This window comes from Mandrillus leucophaeus, unplaced genomic scaffold (genome assembly GCF_000951045.1).
Source record: "Mandrillus leucophaeus isolate KB7577 unplaced genomic scaffold, Mleu.le_1.0 Scaffold128, whole genome shotgun sequence".
Classification (NCBI taxonomy): Eukaryota; Metazoa; Chordata; class Mammalia; order Primates; family Cercopithecidae; genus Mandrillus; species Mandrillus leucophaeus.
Window position 1 is genome coordinate 505,040 of NW_012101209.1, and position 24,827 is coordinate 529,866.

The 24,827-nt window shown below is 40.0% G+C and overlaps 1 protein-coding gene across 1 annotated transcript in view; it reads left to right on the plus strand.

The window, feature by feature from the left end:
• Window positions 1-24,827, plus strand: part of PDE1C (phosphodiesterase 1C, calmodulin-dependent 70kDa) — a 583,126-nt gene that overhangs the window by 109,844 nt on the left and 448,455 nt on the right. The window contains exon 3 of the mRNA XM_011972179.1: window positions 15,413-15,584. Within this exon, the coding sequence (XP_011827569.1) occupies window positions 15,413-15,584 (172 nt within the window). The remainder of the gene's footprint in view (window positions 1-15,412; window positions 15,585-24,827) is intronic.

The window sequence follows — 24,827 nt, forward strand, 5'->3', positions numbered from 1 at the left end:
GTATGTCACTGCTAACAGATAAGCTTTTGTTCTAATTAGTCTACTAAATGAATGCTGTTGAAGTTCTTCAAAACAGTCTCCCTTTAATCTTTTGTACATCATTACTCTGCTGAACAGATTCATTCTTTTTATGTATGACAAAGAGTAACGGAGACCTTTCCTCTTGGAATTGATGGTCTCACTATATAGTGATCCACTGCACCCGATGAATTTCTAAACAGACTTTGAAAATTATCTCGGGGCTGTGCACGTCAGTTGGATGAGGACAGATGTAATGCTTTGCTTTGGAGCAGGTTGAGTCCCATTCTTGCTTCTAACTCTTTAGGCTTAGGTTATGCATTGCTTATTGTGATAACTAGCTGTTTGAATACAAATGTTAATCTTATTCTTGATTCTTTCTGCTGACAGCTCAAGTAAATGGTGCCCAAATAGACGATGAATAAATCTAGAGTAACACACATACCTTGCCTTGTGAAAATTAACAAGTGCTTTATGAGTTTTTTTGAACTCCAGAATGATTAAACTAGGAATAAATCTAAATTGAAACTTCAAATAAAGTCTGAAGAACTAGGGAAAGAAAATACCATCCTAAAGACTTAGGAGAAAGGTAGACTTCTGAATATAGAAGCACAAAGAAAAATGCAAATCTTACTTTGCCTTCTCCCAAAGAAATGAGAAGATGTAGCCTGGTGAGATAGCAGCAGAAAGACTTAAGAAGAGAAACAGGTGTTTTTAGAGTTAGAGATAAATACAAATATGTGACATAGGAATTAAAATCCTCACTGAAATATAAAAATTACAGTCACAAAATTTTAATCAATGATTAGAAGATAAATTTGAAAACATTGTCTTGGAAAATAGATGAAAATTAAAAATGATGGGAAAAGATAGTAGGAGGTCAGAAAAGAAAGAACTAACATAAATAAATGAATCAGAGGTATGCTGAGACAAAAGTTGGAAAAGAAGCAGTGAAGAAAAAATTGAAGGCAGCTTGCTTGAACAGAAGAAAGTAAAGACCTGGGTTTGCAGATTAAAAGGGCTCCCTGTGTTCAAGAGAAATAATTTTTTTTTTAGTAAAAATCTCCCCTCCCCCGCAATTTCATATATACTAGCAAAGTTTTTGAATTACAAGACATAAAGAAAAATGTTTGCCTGCAAAGAAAAAAAAAACCCATCAGACTTTATTCCTAATTCTCTTCTACAGCATACAAATAGCATAAGACAACTGAGAAATATGTTGAATTTAATGAAAATTCAATAAATCAATACCTAACTTGTTGTTCTTGTGTATCTCATTAGCCACCATGCCATTCTTGGAAAGAATTCTTCAAAGATATACTTCAGCCAATTGAAACATGAATCAAAATAAATTCTGTAGAACTGTGCTGTCCTGTATAATGTGGCTATTAAGCACTTGAAATGTGGCTAGTCCTAATTGAGACGTGCTGTAAGTGTAAAATACACAATGGATTTTGAGAAAAAGCAAAAGAATATAAAAATTCCATTAATATTTTTTGTATTGATTATATATTAAAATGACCAGATTTTTGATTTATTGGCTTAAAATTGATAAAATTATTTTTGTTTGTCTTCACTTCAGTGAATGTAGCTACTAGACAATTTAAAATTACATATGTAGCTTGCATCTGTTCCATTGAACAGTGTGGCTCTAGATTATAAATTGTTACGTTAAAGAAGTATTTGGCACCAAAACCAGGTAAATGTATCTTTAAGTCCAAATATTTATTGGACATAAAATTAGAAAACAGAATGTAATGTGAAATACCATCATAATTCTTAACAGTGAAGCATCATAATATTAAAATAACAATTTAGCAAAATATCTAAAAATTCACATTAGCAGTAAAAGTGAATAGAGGGAAGGAAAGAGATGGGAAAGGTAATCTCATCACCTCAGACAGATAGGAGTCAGTTGACACTATTAAGTTATTGATGTTGATAAAAATATAAGAGAAACAGAATATAAGAATATATAATTTTAAATTTAAAGATAACTATCAGCCAGGCATGGCTGCATACACCTATAATCCCATCTACTTGGGAGACTGAGGCAGGAGTATTGCTTGAGCCCAGGAGTTGGAGGCCAGCCTGGGTGACATAGTGAGACCTTGTCTCGAAAAATAAAAGAAAGAGAGAGAGAAAGAGAAAGAGAGGGAAGGAAATAAAGAAAAAAAGAAAATTATAATAGTTTCCCAATCTGGATTAAAACACATTACAGCTATATATTGTTTCAAGAGGAAAAACTAAAACCAAAAATGATAGGCAAGAATGTTTAAGGTAATTACAAATAAAAAGGAGCTAGCTCTAGTAGGATCAACTTTCTAAAAAGCAGAATCAAGGAACAAAGAGCAAAATGAGTAATTTTCTATTGATAAGGGAGGGATGTAGTCCACAATGAAGATGTGAAAACGCTACACCTTATTCCAGCCATAGGACAGATCTTGCATGCTACACTAGGTATGGTCCTTTTCTTTAAATTAGTGCCCATGAAATAGTTACAAAAATTCCCATAAGTTAGATGACAAAAAATCAGGTTAGATTAAATCAAGATTAGATTATGTAGGACATACTCTCTGACTCTACTGTTACAATGTTACCATATTATAGTCATATAATATGTAATATTATTAAGTTAATAATTACATATTATGTAACTATCCATATAATGACCATATTGTTATCTAGAAAATAAAAAAGGTAAAGAAAGGAAGAAGACAAGTTTAAGTGGCACCACCACTAAAAACAACTATTGGAAATATTTTTTCAAAAATAGACAACTTCTGGGAAATAAAAATTGCCATTGCGGTCTTCTTAGAAGTTGACATGTCAAACAGGTGACCTGTAGCCAAAACCATAGATAGAAATTCTCTGATTTACAAAACAAATTAGGGAAAAAAGTGGAAGACTAATCTATTGAAAGTAGGGGAATGAAAATATCAAATCTAAAAGCAATGACAAATGAATTAGAAATGAGAAAGCAGCAGAGTTTCTAAATTCAAGAACTACGTCTTTAAAAAGGCAATGAAATTAACAAATCTCTAGAATAGCACTGTCCAGTGAAACTTGCTGTAATGTTGGAAAATTCTATGTTGGTGCTGTGCAATATAGCAATTACTAGTCATGTGTCTATTGAACATTGAAATGTGCTAGTGAGACAAAAGAAGTGGATTTTAAATTTTATTCAATTTTTGTTATTCCAAATTTAAATTGCCACATGTGACTAATGGATATCACATTGGGCAGAAGAGCTCTAGAAAGTAGACAGAGAAGAAAATAAGCAAATAAATACTCAAAAATATTATATATAGATGTGGATTAAAATAGAAGATGCAAATAAATTTATGCAAACAAATTTGAATATCTCTACAAAATGGCAATTTTAAAGGAAAATATTCCAAAAAAATAGATAAGATGAATGCAGCAATAACAAAAACTCTTAAAAGTTTGTGAAATAATTACTTTGCTAAAATTATTTTGGATTCCAAGAATTTTATAGGCAATTTTATTCAAATATTGGGGAATAGACTATTCCCAGGATAAAAACAATGTAAAAGAAGAAACTAAAGGCTAGAATGGAAACCAAAGGCGAGGAATAGAATTATTGGCAGTGCAAATCTGTAAGTATGTTCTAGTAACAATATAAAATGACCAAATAGAACTTATCTGAGTAATGCAAGTTGGCTTTACTGTTAAGAATTTTCTTTTTCTTTTTTTTTTTTTGAGACAGAGTTTCACTCTTCTTGGCCAGGCTGGAGTGCAATGGCACTATCTTGGCTCACAGCAACCTTCTGCCTCCTAGGTTCAAGCAATTCTCCTGCATTAAGAATTTTTTTTTTTTTTTTTTTTTGAGATGGAGTTTTGCTCCTGTTGCCCAGGCTGGAGTGCAATGGCGCGATCTTGACTCACCACAACCTCCGCCTCCCAGGTTCAAGCGATTATCCGTCTCAGCCTCCTGAGTAGCTGGGATTACAGGCATGCTCCAGTATGCCCAGCTAATTTTGTATTTTTAGTAGAGACAGGGTTTCTCCATGTTGGTCAGACTGGTCTCAAACTCCCGACCTCAGGTGATCTGCCCGCCTCGGCCTCCCAAAGTGCTGGGATTACAGACGTGAGCCACTGCACCTGGTCAAGAAGTTTTTAATACATGATCCAGATGTCATTTAGACTTTCCCTTTAAGACCTATATAAGATTGTTTCAAACCTTCATTTTACATACAGTTTCAATCCTTAAAGTTTCTGTGAAAATTTTAGGGGTTTCCCCTCATTACTTCTGGCTATTGTTTTCTGAGTCTGTTGAATTTTTTCCTATACTTTGTGTCTTGCAGATAACAAAGGATGGGACACAGTCCATTCTTCATAATTTCTAAATCCTCTCTGCATTGTAACTTTCAGAGAGCAGCAAGTGTATGAGACTTTTATGATTCCAGAGAGCCAGTTATATTACAATTCCACATAGCATTTAACTTAAACACAAATGCCAGAGGTATATGTTTTTGGAAAATTCTGCACTTATATCTGCCAAGTGTCTTACGCCATTTGTGTTGCTATAATAAAATACCTGAGACTGGGTAATTTATAAAAAACAGAAATTTATTTCTCACAGTTCTGGAGGATGAATATCTAAGATCAAGGTGCTGGCAGATTCAGCATCTGGTGAGGGCCTGATTTCTGCTTCTAAGATGGTGTCTTGTTGCTGTGTCCTCTGAGGGGAGGAGCGCTGCGTCCTCACATGATGGAAGGGACAAAAGGGAACCAGACTCCTTCCATGAATCCCTCATGACCCAATGACCTCCCAGAGGCCACACCTCTTAATATGTTATACTGGGGATTTGGTAAAACAGATTAATCTAATAAGATAACTCAGAAATAAACTCTAATGTCTTTGGGAATTTAGAATGTATCATCACGGATCAAATTTGATTCTTATATTTTGATGGGGGAGTCCTTTTCCCCACCTCTGATGTATTGATAAGGAGTTGAGTTTTCAAATCTTTTTGCAATTGCAGGAGACAGAATTCCTGAAAAGTTCCTAAAACCAATAATTACTGTATTGAAAATAACAAAACAGTATCTAGGTGACTGATTTAAGATATTCAAAACATTATTGGTACTTTATTTTTTGTACCATCATTATTTTTTTGTTTTAGTGAGCATAAAGTTCTTCATCTGGGCTTTATTCCATTCATTCCTGATTCCTACGTATCCCAGCCCCAAACTTCCTACCCACTGAGAATTTTAGGGGTTTTATTCATCAAAAGGAGAGGAAGGCTACAAACCCATGTCACAGATGTTTTGAGAACCACCGAAGGTTTTCAGTAGTGTTTTTTCCTTCCCTTTGCAGAGAATTAAGTCTCTTTCCTTCCCTGTGCTTCTCAGGACTCAGCTTTCTGCCAGCATAATCTTTGAGTATTCTTATACAGAATTGAGTTGATAAGTCACTTGTCAGATTTAAATGGGATTACCACATCACCTTGGGCTCCTCTTAGCAGCAGTTTATCAAGCTGCCACTCTTAGCCACACCACAAAATGAATCTGTAGTTTTTTCTGATTTAGATTCTTCTTATCTCATTTTCTTGCTTTCTTGTCTTTTCTCAGCCCATTAAATTCACCTTGCATTATTTATCCTCCCCTGCAGCCCGAACTTCTTTTGTTAAAGGAAGCTGCAAACTGCTGCATGCAAGACAGTAAGTCAGGCCTGTAATCCCAGCACTTTGGGAGGCCAAGGCAGGCGGATCACGAGGTCAGGAGTTTGAGACCAGCCTGGCCAACATGGTGAAACGCCGTGTCTACTAAAAATACAAAAATTAGCTGGGCATGGTGGCGGGCGCCTATAGTCTCAGCTGCTCAGGAGGCTGAGGCAGGAGAATTGCTTGAACCTGGGAGGCAGAGGTTGCAGTGAGCTGAGATCACGCCACTGTGCTCCAGTCCAGGTGACAAAGTGAGACTCCAAAAAAACAAACAAACAAAAAAAATGGAGACTAAGTCAGGACTCTTCCTAGTTGCGATAAGGCAAATCCTATTTCCTATGTAAAAAATTGTCTGTTTCCTATTCAGAAATGCAGGATGTTCTGCATGATCTACACTATGTGTCTGTTTATTTGCTCTGTAATAAAGTAATAAACACAGGGTGATGTATCACATAGAGCCTTGGATTAGGAGAATGAGAATTTTGGGTCAAAGTAATCTGTTTTCTAACCCTGTAATCTGGGTTATTTGATTTCTTGGAGACTTAGTGTCCCAGTGTTCAATAGTTTCCATAATACTTACTTTGAAGGGCTAATGATTCAGTAGGCTAACACAGGTGAAGTCCAGCACATAGCAAGTACTGAACAAATGTTTGCTGCATCTGAATCAGAGACCCTGCTCTCTTGATGAGCTCAGTGGTACAGATGCTGCCAGTCTGGAGGATTTATAACCAGTCTGGAGGGTTTATGGGTCCATGAAAAGTTGTCTTTGTGAAAAGAAGGGAGATGATTTATGGCAGGGACAGAGGGGAGATAAGAAGAAAGGAGAATATAGTAGGTATTGAATGAGAGTCAGGAACGAGTCAAAGGAGAGAGGCAAGAGGAGGTGAGGAGGGGAGTGAGGAGAAGCTGATGAGGTGGAGTGGGTTGAAGGGAGATGCTCACCTCCTGCACCTGAGCCGCATTATTTTTGGTGTCCTGAAGGCTTATTTCACCTAAGAGTTCCCTCATGGGGTTTTTGATATTATTGAGAAAGACCTGTGTGACTCTATCTGTTTGTGTATTTTTGGCTCTATTTAGTCAGAAACATTTCATGCTTTCAACATCAGCTTAAAATAAATCAGAGCAGGGAAATTTTTATTTTTCATTTTGTCAGAGCAGACCTTTCCAGTGCCCCTGGAGAGTCTTCTGCCCACGTTTGTGGAGAGTCAGAGGAAGGGTTCTTTTCCACTCTCTCAGAGTTCACAGAGGAGAGTACTTACTCCAAAAGACACCCGATTGAGTTGAGATGAGCCATGGGAGAGGCCCATGGTGATCCTTCTAAGGCAGGAACGAGTAGCAGATTAGATTCTGGCTGTATTTTCTAGCACATAAAAGTTGTGTGGATACCCTGTATCCTGGGCGCCTCTTTGGCCTGGCTTCACATCCTCTTGGTCCTATTTTTAAGCTCCAGCTTAATTTCTCAATTTCCACCCAGTTTATGTGGGAATTGCCCCATACTCATGTGTGGGTAGACCCCAAAGGGCTAGAGAATTAATTCCCTGTAGAGTTACCTTTGACCATGGGGGATGAGAGCCTGCAGACAAATGTTCCCTCTTCCATTCCTCAGGGGGATAATTCTGAGCATGCTCCCCACCTTCTCTGTAATCCCCGTAGAACCCAGCCCCAGGTACCCTGTCTTGATAGGGTTTATTATTAAGTACAGTAAGGCCAACAGATCAGGAGGTGACTGACATTGAAAAGATAGTGTGTTACACTCACAGATTCCAAGAGAAGTTGCACATCATACCGTGGGGGCCATACAGGGAAGCACTGGGGCTGGTCACCGGGTAGAGGGGGATCAGGCTGCTGTGGGCAAGAACCTCAATGTGGTTCAGGAAGCAGTGAGTGAGGCAGGGTAAGCAGGTTTAGGATTGGCTAGCTGGATAATTTCAGTGGTCTTGGGGTAATTAAGGCAGATGGATAGTGGCCAGGAACACAAAAGCTCTATAAGGGCAGTGGTTGGGGGTGCGGACTCTGGGTCTGTTGGTTTGTATTTGAAAGGCACACCCCTGGGAGGAGGACTACTGCCTGAGGAGGTGCAGGGGCAAGGTGACTCAGATATATTATTATTGGGTTGTCTGGAACCAGACATGTCTGGCATATGCACATAGGGCAGATGTTACAGCGTAAAGTTTACAGATGCTAGAAACATGGTGAATACACCCACGGGGATGACGACTTGACAGGATGACGACTTGACATTGCACCTGTGTCTTGGTTTTCCCTTGTTACTCCCTGATTTACTCTCCCTGTTCTCCTCTCCTGCCTCCCGGAATCACTTCCAAAATAAAAAGCTTGCCACAAGCCCTTGTCTCAGAATCTACTTTTCAGAAAGAATGGTCAAGACCTTATGTTGGATGCAGTTCAGAATGGGCTGAGCAAGGCCCTTTTTTTCTGCACACGGCAGTGTTCTTTGTTCGTCTTTCTTAGAGTGTTTCCTGTGATTTTTTTTTTTACTTAAAATTGTTAATATTATTATTACTCACCTTTTGCCTTAAAGTTTTATTTTTACTTTTTGAAAAATAGTCTATCATTTATGATTTCATTCAGCAAACATCTCTTCAGAGCCTGCTGAATATATAATCATGAGTTCACACTGATAGTTCTAGTTCAAATCTAACACAACAGGCGTCTTTACCTTCTCCTATTGTCTGTTTGTATTTTCTGTCTCCTGGAATAAGAGCTGTGGTTCTCAGCACCCTCATTATGGCTGCTCATTTGCTCTGTCCTACAGTATATATGATATAGTTTAGAACTGCTTCTTTATGATTACTAACAACAACAAACCTACCCAGGGAGGTTCAAGATTTCTCTGCTGTGTGTGTGTGAGTATGTGTGTGTGCATATTTAGAACTGATCTCTCTAATGACATATAGTAGGGGTACTGTATTCATAAGATATTTAAATTAATTATTTTCCATTATAATTATGTTACTAATATCACATACAGTTAGGTTTGTTTCTGTTTCTATTCAATTTTAGGATTTTTAAAATTTTTTGTTAACTATATATTTGAATATTAAAACATTTACATTATTCAAAAGTAAAAACTGTATAGAAATATGAAGTCTTTCATCTCTAACCTGTCTTACTTATTCCGAACTCATCCCTTGTGGGTAATTTTCATTGTTTCTGGTCCTGTCTTCTTTGTCTTTTGCAAAAATAAACAAATATATTTCCCCTTGTTTCTTATTCGAGAGGGAGCATAATATAAACAGACTCATGCATGTTTCTTTTTCACTTATAATAGATCTTGGAAATCACTCCTTATCAGCTTATAGAGATCTTTCATTTTGGAATATTAGTCAGTGGCATAACAATCCATTATATAAATGTACTATAGTTAATTCAGATATAGTTAGGCTAACTACAAGAGATTTCTTAAAGGGAAGCAGCATGAGGACTTTGGTACTGTTAAAGGATAATTTTTTGAAAATTCATACAAGTACAAAGTGAACACGTGTCAAAGATCTTATTCAACACATTGATGAAGAAACTAGTAAGATGTTATAACTAGTTTGGAAGAAAATCCAAGGAGCAGACAAATATGTAAATCCATCAGGTATGCTGAAATGAATTTACTTATGGATGTGAAACTGGCAAGACTCATCAATATCTACACGGCCATAATTAATTGCATTCCATGTGACACATTTTACATTTCTACGGACAAGATTCATTTGTGTTGCTATCAGTTCTCTCCAGTTTACAGTACTGTAAAGTAGTTCCAAGATAGTGAAAAGTGAAGACAATTCAGTTGGGTGAGATAGATAGGACAGTCATGAAAGTTTTTGGTCAATTTCAAACAGTCTGATGGATTGGAAAATTGTTTATGGAGGGGATTAAGGAGAGGGCTAAGGAAAACAAATTTAGTTTTCTAAAGTCTGGCTCTAGTCTAAATCAATTAGCAGCTGCCTTGTGTTTTTCTGCCTCTTCAAACCTTCTTGAGTGCAGGGATGGTAGAGTTTTATTTTAAGAAACTGTTACAGCCACCCCAACCTTTAGCAGCACCACCCTGATCAGTCAGCAGCCATTAACGCTGAGGCATGATTCTCCACTAGCAAAAACATTACATCTCCTTGAAGGCTCAGATGATTGTTAGCACTTTTTTTTTAAATTTCAGCAATAAAGCATTTTAGAATTAAGATATGTATATTGTTTTTAGACAAAATGCTATTGCACGCTTAATAGACTACAGTATAAACATAACTTTTATATGCATTGGGAAACCAAAAAAATTTGTGTGACTCATTATATTGTGATATTTGCAGTGGTTTGGAACTGTGAACCTATGATATCTCCTATGTATGTCCGTATATTGTTTTCTAACCTTTTTAGAGATGAAGGCAAGCGAGAGGGGAGTTGAGAGTGAGTGTTGAGTGAATCCTAGTCATCTCTTCAACCACAGTCTTCTTTTAAACTCATCAGTGTGTGTCTTTGTGGGGGCTGGTACTTTGGAGGTATCATCACAATTTTGTTTGGGAGCCCTTAATGTAGAGGTGGCTTGGGTCTTATGATCCTTCTGATTCATTGACTGAGAAAATGGTGAAAAAGCTCTTATGAATTCATTAATAGTTTTAGATGAATTTGTAGTTTTATTAATCACGTATATGTATATTTAAAAATTAGTTACATATTTATGGGTAAGATGTAATTTCACCCACAGTTAAATGCATGGCACCCTATGGATTCATAAGCTCTTCCTATAAGCCTGCCATTCCTCATAAGTCACTACTCCACAGCACAGTAGTCTCCTCTCTGAAACACAGATATGGCTGTGTCACCACAACCTTGCTCAAAAATCTGTCTTTTCTTTCTTTTTATTGCTTGGAGGATAAATTCTTAAATGAGTAGCATTTTATTCAAGGCACTTTGCAAATGGCCCAACAGGCCTCTGACCCGATCTCTGGACACTGCCCCTGTGGCTTCGTGCCAGCCTCAGGAGCTGCTTTGTTATGTCTCTAAGCCTTGCATATGCTGTCTGCACTGATTGTTTTCCCCTCTTTTCTACCTGCTGAAGAGTGTCTCATGCTGTAGACCATATCCGATGTCATGTTCTCCATGTGGTTTTCCCCAGGGCCCCGAGGCAGAGTGAGTGAGCTGTCCTCTGGGTCCCATAGCCCTCTGTTTGCCCCTCAGTTATGGTGCATTGCCAGTTTATTGTGATTGCTTGTGGGTTCCCTTGGGAACCAGTCTCATTCATCTTTCCATTTCTAGGGCCAAGAATGAAACCTGGCACACTGAGGGAATTCAATATGTGTTTACTGAATGAAAAAAATGAAGGAATAAAGGGGGATGTGCAGGAACTTTATTGTAAGGCCTTCACTTAGATCAGGTTTAAGAAAACAGGCTGCTGTTCTTGTCCTTCCTCCCAGAAGCAGACCTTCATTAACATAGAACTGATCTTCATTAACACAGAACCAGACTTCATTAATAGGACCAGATCTTATTAAGATATATGTTTAGGGCCTTTAAAAAACAAAAAAAGCTGTCTTGTCTTTCAGGGGTTTGAGGAATCTGTTTCCTTCCACTGATGCACTTTAATTTTCTCTTGATAGACACAAAAGCAGTTTGGATGGACACCCCAAGGGAGGTCAGTTATGGCATGGGCATTGAAAGAGCTGTTTGCTGACCCATGGATGTCCTTGCTTGTAGGCTCGGGGATCCATGTGAGGCACTCTCTGTTGTGTGTGAGGTTCTTTCAATCTTTCTGGCAGAGCTGCCCTTTTGGCACAACAAGCCAGGGTGATTTCTTCTGTGGTGGGCTGCAGGTGGCTGGCCAAGGTCTCAGGGAGGAATCCCCATGTGCACACAAATCCATTCTCTATCTGCCTATCCCATGCATGGTGTGTATTAGCTAGCACTGCTTCTCACTCCTTCATGCCCATCCCTCATGCCCCATATGGAGCCTTTGTGTGAATTAGAAAAATCCAGTATCTTGCATAGACACAGCTCTATGGTGCATGGCTTAGTGATCTGACAGTGTTTTTTTTTTTTTTTAATTTTTATTTATTGTTATTTTATATTGTTCTATTTTTATTTTACTTTAAGTTCCACTATACGTGTGCAGAATGTGCAGGTTTGTTACATAGGTATACGTGTGCTGTGGTGGTTTGCTGCACCTATTGACCTGTCCTCTAAGTTCCCTCCCCTAAACCACACCCCTCAACAGGCTCTGGTGTGCGTTGTTCCCCTCCCTGTGTCCATGTGTTCTCATTGTTCAACTCCCACTCATGAATGAGAAGATGTGGTGTTTGGTTTTCTGTTCCTGTGTTAGTTTGCTGAGGATGATGGCTTCCAGCTTCATCCATGTCCCTGCAAAGGACATGATCTCATTCTCATTTTTATGGCTGCATAGTATTCCATGGTGTATATGTGCTACATTTTCTTTATCTAGTCTACCATTGATGGGCATTTGGGTTGGCTCCATGTCTTTGCTATTGTAAATAGTGCTGCAATAAACATATGTGTACATGTGTCTATATGGTAGAATGATTTATGTTCCTTTGGGTGTATACCCAGTAATGGGATTGCTGGGTCAAATGGTATATTTCTGGTTCTAGATCCTTGAGGAATCGCCATACTGTCTTCCACAATGGATGAACTAATTTACACTCCAACCAACAGTGTAAAAGTGTTCCTATTTCTCCACAGCCTCGCCAGAATCTATTTCTTCTTGACTTTATTTTATTTATTTATTTATTTTTTAAGATGGAGTTTTGCGCTTGTTGCCCAGGCTGGAGTGCAATGGCGTGATCTCGGCTCACTGCAACCTCTGCCTCCCGGGTTCAAGTGATTCTCCTGCCTCAGCCTCCCAAGTAGCTGGGATTACAGACATGCACCACCATGCCCGGCTAATTTTGTTATTTTTAGTAGGGACGGGGTTTCTCCATGTTGGTCAGGCTAGTCTTGAACTCCCGACCTCAGGTGATCCACCTGCCTTGGCCTCCCAAGGTGGTGGGATTACAGGCATGAGCCACCGTGCCCAGCTGCTTCTTGACTTTTTAATAATTGCTGTTCTGATTGGCATGAGATGGTATCTCATTGTGGTTTTGATTTGCATTTCTCTAATGATCAGTGGTGTAGAGCTTTTTTTATGTTTGGTGGCCATGTAAATGTCTTCTTTGGAGAAGTGTCTGTTCATATCCTTTGGCCATTTTTTGATGGGGTTGTTTTTATTTTGTTGTTGTAAATTTGTTTAAGTTCCTTGTAAATTCTGGATATTAGACCTTTGTCAGATGAGTAGATTGCAAAAATATTCTCCCATTCTATAGGTGGCCTGTTCACTCAACCTGACAGTGTCTTTGTGCAAAGACAGACTTTTTCTTCACAAACCAATGGCAATGGGTTAATGGTAATGGTAATGTCTTCAGGCTCTACCTAAAAATTTTTTTGCTCATAGACTTTTAAAATAATCGTTATTTAATTAATTATGATTTATTTATGATTTTTATTTACTTTTATTTTTATGAATTTTTATTTTAGAACAGTTTTAGATATACAGAAAAACTGCAAAGATAATACAGAGATCTCATACAGCCTACACCCGGTTTCCTGTATTATTAACCTCTTACATTAGCTTGGTACATTTATAACAGTTAATGAACAAATATCTGTACATTCTGAGCAGCGAACATCCACACGGTATTCAGATTTCTTTAGTTTTTAATTAAATGTCCTTTTTCTGTTCCAGGATCCCATCTAGAATGCCACATTACATTTAGTCATCATGTCTTTAGGCTCCTCTTGGCTGTGATAGTTTTTCAGACTTTCCTTATATGCTAGTCCCTCTGTTTCCAAGGGGGTTGGTTCCCTCAGGTACCAAAATGCTCAGAGGTTCAAGTGCCTGATATAAAATGATGTAGTATTGTCATATAATTGATGCACATCCTCCCATATACTTTAAATCACTTCTAGATAACTTGTAATACCTAATACAATGTAAATATTAACTAGTTATTGTATTGTTTAAGGAATAATATAATAAAAATATTAAGTAAATAATAATAATTTCAATAGCAATAATTTTAATAATTTAATTTTATTAAAACAACAAAATTTTATTAAAATAATTTTAATAGTTTAATTTTAATAATAATAATTATAATTAAGTATAATAATAAGTAGTTATTGTATTGTTACGGGAATAATGACAAAAATGTCTGTGAATGTTCTCTACAGATGCATTTTTTTTTTCTGAATATTTTCCTTCTTTGGTTGTTTGAATCCATGGAACCCATGGATATGGAGGCTCAACAGTATTTGGTGCCTTTGGCTGTTTTGAAGAGCGCTGGTCAGGTGTTCTGTCACAAGTTCTTCAAGTGGTTTATCTAATGTTTTCTCCATGACTAGACTGGGTGTTTTAGACTGATTGTTTAATAAGTTTTATTTCTGTTTAGGTATGGTAAGGTCAACAGATAAGGAGACAAATGCCATTGTAAAGAGAATTTGTTACCACAGTTCCCAACAGAGGGCTTCCATGTCATGTTATGGGGCCATCTGGGGAAGGACTGGTGTCAATTAGGAGGTGGGGGTGGGACATTGTGGGCAGGAACCTTTGTGGTGGTTTCTGCAAGAAGGAACAGGCAAGGCAGGGTAAGCAGGGTTGGGACTGGCTGGTTTGAATGACTTCAGGGGGCTGGAGCCTAGGGGCTGCCTAATACCTAGTTGCCTGGTACCAGGCCCTGGGGTGATTAGGCCCAGTAGAGAGTGGCCAGGGGTGTGAAAGTCCTACAAGGGAGGTAGTTGGGGTGTGGACTCTGGATTGGCCGATTTGTGTTTTAAAAGCACACCCCTGGAAGGAGGACTTCCCCTGAGGAGTTGGGGGTTCGGGGAGAGTGGGGCAACAAGGGAGGCAAGAGGCCAAGGTCAGGTGACTCGGGCATACTATTGGTTGTCCAGAACTAGCTGTGTTGGGCACATGCATGTAGGGCAGATGTTACAGCATCAAGTTTATGGAAGCTAGAAACATGCCTACTACACAGAGCAAAGTGACATTTTCATGACATCATATCAAGGGCACACACTATCAGCACAACTTCTCACTGAGTTTGACCTTGATCACCTGGCAGATCAGGCTCTCCTTTTGTAGACACCGCTTTCACTTGATGCCCACCTTTAACATTTATCTCACATGTTTGAAGTTTTACATGCATAAACATACATGTAATTTTCCCGGGTCTTGATATTGTAGAAGAATCAACCTGTTGATCGTGAGTTCTAGTTCTTAAAGGTGGTGCCCTCTTTGGGGTGCGTGTCTCCATAGAATGGAGTCTTGGGCTTCAGGCAAGCCGAGTTTATAGGGGAGACTTGTGTTTGAACATCCTCACGGTTCCCTAAAATGGTAGTGCTTTATATACTTCCAATTGCTGACTAAACATCTAAATAGATACCTGTGGCTCTGTCAGGAGTTAGGGCTGATCACCACTGCAATGAGACAAGATATATCCAATAACTTAGCTTTGAGTCAAAATACTCAGAGTGGTAGCCTATTTTCTACATATAAATGTAAAAATTCCTGGTTACAGCTCTCTAACGTTGGTGGAGATGATGAGGAATATATAAATTTCCCTGCTCTGCTTTGGAAGATCCTGAGTTGGGGAAGGCAGGACGTGGAGTCAACTGGTGGATGATTCACCTGCATCTCTCTTTTCCCTATGCCTCAGGGTCTAAGTCACAGAATTGTCTGTGGAACTCCCTCATCGACGGGCTCACAGGGAATGTCAAGGAGAAGCCACGGCCAACAATTGTCCATGACCCTCGACCCCCAGAAGAAATCCTAGCTGATGAATTGCCACAGCTGGATAGCCCGGAAGTCTTGGTGAAGACGTCCTTCAGGTTTGGTGGATTGCAACTCACTGTGTTCCTTCTTATTTGCTTGTGGAATTGTTTCAATCCAGTTAGATGCATAGTCAGTGTGGACAGCAAATTACTTCATTTCTTTGCACTGAGTAAATTAGAATTGATGAAGGAAGGTTGGAATCAATACTAGCTGGACTTCTGGCTGGATTTCCTGAATGTAGTGAAGATCTTATCAGTAGTTAAGTTGCTGTTGGTATTTAATTGGTATTGGCATTTAAATGCTGAGGCAAAGGATTTACTGATGTTGGCAATTTGAATTGGATTAATGAGTCTTTTGCTTCAAAGGAGGATGACGCATCCAGATAAGGGCGTAGAAGAAAAGCACGTGTTGGGAATTAATTCAGTCCTGTGTCTTTAGAGTCTCTTGCTGGGGGAAGGTTTCCAGTTGTAAAAGATGTAAGAGCTGCTGCTGACGGAAATGAAGCGAGAATTTTCTCATGTTGTTTACCAGGTGGCTGTTTACTCTGTTCTAGTTCATCGTTTAGCCTTGCATCTTCCCGCAAGGTCTCTTATTTTCTTTTGGTATTGTACTCCATTTTCATTATAACTCCGTCCCTTACCTTCTCACCCATATTAAATAAAAACCAATCTGAGTATGAATGTGGTGTAAAAAGGTGATTTTTTTTCCCCGAATGGGTCTTTCAGACTCACATTTGAAACAGTATATTTACAGTACTACTGGTTTCAGAAATTAAGACTCGATCATTTTTCCAGATTGCTTTCTGCCCCTCCTTTCTTCCTGTTATATCAATTTTACTTCTTTCACTTTTCTTTCCACTGTAGACTTTCATACTCTCCACATGGTTAGCAGAACATATAAACCTCATTTTTCTTTCCCCATAAACAATTCAGACAGCTCTTGGAGTTCCATGAAATAGATTTGAAAAGTGTACTCTCTTTTGCATCCAGGTGATATGCGTAATTCCTCAGTGAGAGCCATTTCATTGTGTGAAGGTTCTTAGCGTCTATTGAATTATAGATGAGTTCAGAAAGGAGTGATAAATAGGGGTTTGGATTTCTTTATACAGTGTGACGAGTGCATTGGTGAGACAAGAATTGCAGGCAAATGCTGTTTTTATTCCTACTAAGGGCCTGGTTATTGCATCATAAGGTTTTGAATAAACTAAAACTCACTCACCTGGAGAGAAGTACATCTTATGAACCTGCAATTCTCAGCAAGTGACTGTGATGAAAGAGGGGACTGTGAATGGCTTTCTCTGTCTAGGTGTTCTCGCCTTGGAGCATCTCTTATGGAGTCAATCTCTTCTCCTAAGGGTTCTTATAGCTACTCTTTTCACCCCAAACCAGGTTCATCATCTTCTTCGATGAACGGGCAAAGAGCTACTCTCATGAAAAGAACATCTTATTTGCTCACTCAACTCCTTTACTATCATCTGTTTTGTTCGCATTCTCTTGGTGCTCTTTAATAGAGAGAATGTATTGATGCCCATGAGTGTCATTTGATCTGTTAGTTGTACCATGTAGCAGTGTCCTGGTTTCTGAAAGAGATTAAGTTATACATTGAATATCAGGACTTATTTCTGTTTCCTTGTAACACTTGGTGCTGTAGGAAGAAGACTGCAGGTGCATGCAGGTATATGCCAACCCTTTAGTGATTGAGACAAGAAATCCATTAGTATTTATTTATTTACTGGTACCCTTAATACAACTGTGTACTATTCTGTAGCTATCCTTTCTTCTAAAAAAGATGGTTGATTTTGGTGACAATGCTAAATGGTAAATATTCTCTTCTGCAATTGTCCTTAACTGTGGTGGCATGATCAGCTGTGAGATTTGTTGTGCATAAATTATTACAAGTAAACTACTCAGGTATGGGAAGAGTTTATCAATGAATAAATCAGAGCAGAATCAAGGTTACCTTACAGCTCCTCTGTAGGGTCATTACCACTGAGTGGTACCACAATAAGTGTTAGTGATAGCTTTGATTACTTCCTTCTCTTTTTCCTTGGTCATACTTGGAGGGCATTTGGAGTTTAGGGCCAGGAAATATGGTCATCAGCTCTCACCAAACAAGATACAAGAGACAATGTCAATAAGCCCAATGTGCCAAATTATCAGGAGGTCCAGTCTTTTCTTGGGGTTCTTGACCCTCACTATTCCCAAGGACCCCCAGCCTTATTGACAGTGGTTCAAGAATCATTGCTTATCCTGCTATGCCTTTTGTCCCTTGCTAGGGAAATGAGGTCTCATGTTGAGCGTGGACTTTCTGACCTCAGTGAAATTAGGCGTTTTTGTCACCAACCTAGATTACCTCTTCCTTGTGATGTCTCCTGTCTGTGGCTTCTGTTGTCTTTTCCTGATCCTTGGCCTCAGCATAACCACAGTTTTTCTCAGACATATTCTAATAATGTTGATTCTCAAAAGGAAGGGGTTAGATACTTAATTCCACTTTCCCCAGAAATCTTTTCTAGCTCTCTGTAAGGTGGAGGCAACTATATACAAGCTATCACCAGGATAAAATTTGTGTACTTGTTTAATATTTGCATTTAGTATTTTCATTTAAGTAGTTATTTTCAGAGCAAAGGGACAGTCTGCTCTAAAGCTAAATTCTACTTTCCATTTCCAAATATATGAATTATTTACACATTTATCAATGATGGGTGTTTTTCAAAATAATTTCAAATGTTTTTATGTTTCAGTCTCCACCAGACTCCCTGTTACATCAGCAATAACTGTTCTTATTTGCCAGGCTTAACCCAAAAAACTGAAGGATTCTGTCCATTTTAGAGATGAAGAAACTGGCCTGGAGAGAGAAAGCCTATAAAAAATTGCTGGTGGATTGCTGGTCTCCAATGCAGCAGCAAGAAGTGGCTTGGGAAAACTTTAAGTCTTACTTTATCACCCCACCCCAAATAAGTATATCATCTATAAACTCACGTAAAAAGCATGCTTGTGATTCAAATGCAGCTTCAAGACATGTCCCTGGGCCTTGTCTTCCAATCAGGCTGTGATCCCTAAGTATGACCTGCAAACACTCTGGATTGTCGCTGGATTAATGTCAGTTACTAATAATGCCAGAGGGTATAGCTGAAAGTGAGAATTTGACACACTGACTTGGAAATAAAGCTTTTGGAAAATGAAGGCACCACCTTTCTTTCCCAAGGGTTGTGTGTCGATAGTTGAGGTTTGTGCAAATGCCATCTCAACTCTGGGTATGGTCCCTGACAGTCTTCCCTCTTGTTCCCTTCCTGGCTGGGCAGTGCTGATGAGGCAAATACTCTGTGTATTGGGGCAGACAGTTTAGCAGAGTCTTGGGATGAAGCTTCCAGGGCTTGAGGGGAAGGTCTCCTCGTGGCTGCCCAGGTTCAGATCCCAGCTAATATTGCTGGAAGGCAACACAGTTTAGTGCTTAGTTGTGCTAAGGGCTTTAGTCTTTACTCTCCAAGAAAGGAACAGTTTAAGCTATCCAGGTGGGAAAATTTGACTTCTGATAGTGGCTGTACTGGATTTCAGTTCCAACTCTATTACCCCTGGCCAATTGCTTCATCTCTTCAAACCTCTGTTTTTTTCTCCTCCCCCCAAACCCCCAGCTTTATAAAGGTATAATTGACAAATAAAATTTGTATATCATTTACAATGTAAAATAATGTGATGTTTTGTTGTATGTGTACATTGCAAAATGATTAAATCAAGCTAAATAACATATCCACCGCTTCACATAATGTCTTTTTTTTTTTTTTTTTTGGTGGCAAAACCTCTGTTTTCTTAACTGTCATACTAAGGTTGGGCTTGAAGAGTGGTCTGATGACTCAAACTTGAGTGTGCATCACAATCACCTGGGGGGGATTGTTAAAACAGATTGTTGGGCTCATCCCAGATGTAGGTGGGGCCCAAGAATGTTCCCTAACAAGTTTCAGGTTATACTGATGCTGCTGGTCCAGGATCACACCGGAAGAACCACTGCACTAGGTGAGATTTAGGAGTGTTTTGCTATGTTAATTTGAGCGGTCACTTACCTATTGATATGGTTTGGGTCTGTGTCCCCACCCAAATCTCATCTTGAATTGTAATCCCATATGTCAAGGGAGGAATCTGATGGGAGATGATTGGCTTATGGGGGCATTTTCCCCATGCTGTTCTTGTGATAGTGAGTGAGTTCTCAGAAGATCTGATGGTTTTATAAGCTTCTGGCATTTCCCCTGCTTAATCTTCTCTCTCTTGCTGCTATGTGAAGAAGGTCCTTACTTCCTCTTCACCTCCTGCCTTGACTGTGAGTTTCCTGAGGCCTCCCCAGCCATGTGGAACTGTGAGTCAATTAAACCTCTTTCCTTTATAAATTACCCAGTTTCAGGTATTTATTTATAGCAGTGTGAGAACAAACTTACCTATTCTGGCCTGTTTTAAAATCTTTGAAATGGGGATAAAGAGACCCCCTTCCCGGGGTTTGGGGAGGATTTAAAGGAGATAATGCATGTGAATGAGCCAAGCACGGTGTCCAGCACCCAGAACGAGCTCAGTAAGTGTTAATTTTGTATTCGTGCTCAGCACTCACTGGAATCCTTGCATGCCCTTGAGCCTACACATACAAAGTTAAATAGGATCAAACATGGGTTTTGTGGCTCCACGTGCAGACACTGTGGGCCCTGAAAGCTCACTAAACTTGTGGCATGAAAGGTCTGTTTTCAAAATCTGAGATTTTTGAAAAGAAGAAAGTGGGAGCCATAAAGAAAGAAAAAGGCTTCGGTGCCTGGAAAATAGACACTCCTGGGAACTCACCTTGGGTGCCTCTTTCCTTCTTTCTCATATTTTATCCCTTTAAACCTGTTGCTCTGCTTAGCTTTTCTTAAAAGAGGATAGAAAATAAATTGAACCTGGGGCTAAGGAAGACAGACGAGTCCATCTAGTCTGATTAGTCACAGGAATCTCAATACCTGCCACTAGAGGACCCAAGAGAACAGGAAAGAGCTGGCTGCTGAGAGAGGTTTCTCTCCCCAGCCTCTGGTGTACACATTCCCAGAGGTGGGAGGGACCTGGCTCAGATGGCACCACAAGTAAGAGAAGTGTTTATTGAGCATCTAGTGTTTATTGAGCATCTGCTGTGTGCCAAGGACTGTGCATTCATTTGCTCAATTAATCCCCCCAAACCCTGGCAAGTTGAGTATTATTTTCCCAGTTGTACAGGTCAGGAAACTGAGGCTCAGAAAGATCAAGCAGCTTGCCCAAAGTCACCCAGCAGGTGGCAGAGCTGGAGATTTCAACCAAGTCCACCTAGCTCTACAGCCATGCTCCTTCAGCATATTCCACTAGCACCACATAACCTTGGACTTCATGTCTCCGGATTTGTTGTTGGTGAAAAAAGATACGGTGTGATTGGTTATACTAATTTGAGTGTGCACTTTGGATATATAGTTTGAGTTATATTTTGATACATATTTTATGTATCCTATAAGACTGGCCCTGTTCTATTGCACTGAATCTTTTTCTAGTCTAGACTTATGTTTTCAATCCACCTACCCCTTTTGGATAGAAGCCATTGAAGGCACTGCTTCTCAAACCTTACGGCTAAATGAATTCCTTGGGGAATCCTGTTAAATGCAGATCCTGATTCAGTAGGTCTGGGGTGCAGCCTGTGAATCTGCATTTCTAACAAGCTCCAACTGATGCAGTGGTCGGAGGACCACCACCTTCTGTGTGGTGAAACATAGGCTTTGGAATCCCACAAGTATGAATTTGTAAACAATCTTTTAAACTACATGATTTGAGTAATGGTTTTGTTCTCTTTCCTCATTTTTCACATGCAAACAGTAAAATAACGGGCTTTGGGGGCTGCTGTTAGGATTAAGTGGGCCAACGAAGGTGACAGCCTCTAAGTCTTTCTCACTCAGTTTTTAAAACCCTGTTTGGGAGAAGATTGATCCTCTATACCCCCAACTCTTTCTTTTGTGACTGGGTTATGCAATGGGCCCCAGCCAGGGAATATGAGCCCTATGGATGCTTTGTGAGTGATGCTGGCTGTGGGCCCGACCTCCTTGGGCAGTGGTGGAAATTCTGAAGCCACTCAGTGCATTGCCCATCTCAGTTACTTTGCCTTGAATCATGTGACTCCCAACACAGGTTGAGTTGCCAGGTTTTGATAATTTTGCACTTGGAAGAATCGTGTGCTTACTCCCTACAGAGTCAGTGGGGGCTTGGTGAGCTTCTCTTCCCACTTAGAATGGACTTATTTGGGCTTTGGCAAAGGCTTTCTAGATTCTATAGATAGCTTACTAAGAATATGTTCCAGAGAGCAGAACCGCATTGAGCCAACACCCTCAGCTACGGATGAGATTAAGGCCTTGTCAGATCCCATTTAATGGATTGCATTTTCCATGCAGAATTAAATCGTTGAACTCATCCTCATTTTGGCTTTTGGCAGTCATTTTTCCACTAGGGGCTGCTGCCAAAATGTCAGTTTCTGACTTGATTACTTTCAGGAAATGTGCAATCTGGCTGATGATATGGCATGGTGTGGGGTAGCGTCCCCTGGAGCTTCGGCCCCTCCCTAGGATGAATCATGGGTTAAAATTCCCAATTAGCTCATAGGAAGTCTGGTCACACATACTCTTCTATCACTGAGTGTTGCTCACCCACTGGAAACTTCTGGGGACACCTACTCTCCTGACTTAGTGTTGCCTTCCTGGAGTTATTTTTCACCTTTAGTCTTTGCAAATCCAAATCATTTGCCAAGGGGAAGAATGAAAGAATGAATTCTGAGAATTTTTAAAGCCTAGAGAAGTTTTTATTGCAACCTTGGCTTCACATAAAGGCAATGTTTAGGTCTCTCTTTGTAAGTTTTTAGAGACAGATTTTTCAGTGTTAAAAAATGACCAAGTATATATGAGGTAGACACTATTCCTCTTGCATTCTTTTTGGTCCTCTCCCTGGTATTTTGGGAAGGGAGGGCTTATCTCTGTGGTGGCCATGAGAATGTAGCTTTCATATCTCTGATCACAGAAAGTGAACTTGACCCATGGTCTCCTAGCTTGTGTGGGGGAAATTTATCCCTGTGATGGCCAAGGCTGTGCATCCCAGAGGAGCCCATTGGCATTGACTGAGCATGGCAGGGACCCTAAGGTCAGCTGTTCCTGGGAGACATGGAACTCCTCTGATGGTGACTTTGGTGTTCAGACTCACTAGTGGCCTTGCTGAACTTTCTTTAGAGCTGCAGTACAGTCTCAGATACTTCTACCCAACTTTCTTTTACTGGGAGTCAGACCTGCATCCAGTTCTGATGGCTTTCTCAGCCTCGCTCAGCTCTTTACTCATTTATTTTTACAGATTTTACTCCAATACATCTCTTGTATGTCTAATCCTGTCTTGACATCTGCTTCTCAGAGAACCACAGTCTCCCATCACACTGCAGTTCTCTGCTGGTGCACTACTTCTAGCTTGGCGTGGGGGGCATAGCTCCAATGCTACTGGCATAGATATTCTGGGCCAGTCTCTCTATATTTAATTTTATATTTGATACTGTATCTTCCCTATGGGCTCTTGTGGGAGGGAACATGGGGCAAGTCACAATTTTCTTTAGTATCTTGTACTTTTATTGCCTTACAGGGGATTTTGGGGAAGCACTGAGATTAAAGAAACTACAACATAAGGAGAAAATTGTAATTATACTCAAAATATTATTGTTTTCATTGTCCAAGAAATGTTCACAAATGTTGAACTCCACACAGAAGGTCTGCTGATGGACGCCTCTGGCTCCTAGCCAGTGGGCTTGTCTCCAGGGCTGACTCCCCCTAGAGAATGCATCGTTTTTCCAACCAGAGCACATTCTTCTCAGGCCGTTGAGAAATCCAGGCTTCCACCCCCGGGAATGTAGCTCATCCGAGGTGTCCTCAACCCCTCAGCATATGCCTCAACCACAATAAATTTTAGCGGCACATTTTACAAAGTGTGAGTTATTCATCCTAGAATAACCCTCAGGAAGCTTTCAGTGCTGTTGGGTTGGGAGGAGGAGCGGGACACTCCTTCTGGAGCTTCCACCTAACTCACCCTGCCAATGTGAAGTGTGGATAAACTTCTCTATGTTTCCTAATTAGCAACAGGAACTGCTGTTCCAGCCCACATAAAGACCCAAAATATGCAGGGAATCCCTGAAGTTCTCTCTGAATAAAGGAAGAAAGTGTGAAGATTTGAGATCAGCTTGGACCAAACTACCCCTGGGGGTCAGTGTGGGGTACGAGGTAAATGCACTTCTCGTCTTCAGTTGCATAAGCAGTAACTTCATTGTACACAACCTGTAGACTCACAGGGAAGAGATTTTCAATAGAGTACTTGATGTGTGAAGGTAGCACCAAGAAGCTATGAAGGTGGGAGCAGCAGAGTAGAGGAGATTGGCAGTGAGCTCATGGGTGTAGCCCAAGGTCAAGGGTGCTCTGTGCTCTCTTGGATACCTCCACAACTGGGCTGCCCAACCTCCTATCCACGTGCTGTCTGGACACTACCATTGACCCATAGTAGCACATCCCACATTATACTTATTCATATTTTGCATTAGATACAAATTTTTCTGGGTGGCAGGGACCCACTGCCTGGATTGCCTGGCATATCGTAGATGCTTCGGGTGTATTTGTTGATTGAATAAATGGGCTGTGGTTTTGCAGTCCAATTAATTTTTTATGGTTTAGCTCATGACCTCCTATGAAAAGGGTGGTATAACTCTAGGAGCTGGAAGTATAAATTCAGTACATCTCAGGTGTTAGAGAAATTCCTGGTTGGGAGAGAGGGCAGCAAGAGTAATGCTGTTGAAAATGCATTGCAGAATTTGGAAGCCTAAAATATAGGCAGTGGTTTGCAGAAGTCAGCTAGTAGGGGCCTACCCCCACCATATTCCTTCTCTCTCTCTTCCCTCTCCTCTCCTCTCTCTCTTCCCTCTCCTCTCCTCTCCTCTCCTCTCCTCTCCTTTCTTTCTTTTGACAGAGTATTGCTCTGTCACCCGGGCTGGAGTGCAGTGGTATGATCTCAGCTCACTGTAACCTCTGCCTCCTGGGTTCAAGTGATTCTCGTGCCTCAGCTTCCATGCCCAGCTAATTTTTGTATTTTTAGTAGAGATGGGGTTTCACCATGTTGGCCAAGCTGGTCTTGAACTTCTGGCCTCAAGTGATCCACCTACCTAGACCTCCCAGAGTGCTGGGATTACAGATGTGAGCCACCACACCTGGGCCATATTTCTTTCTTCACTAAAATGTTTTGACTTGGCTTATTGGAGGATAG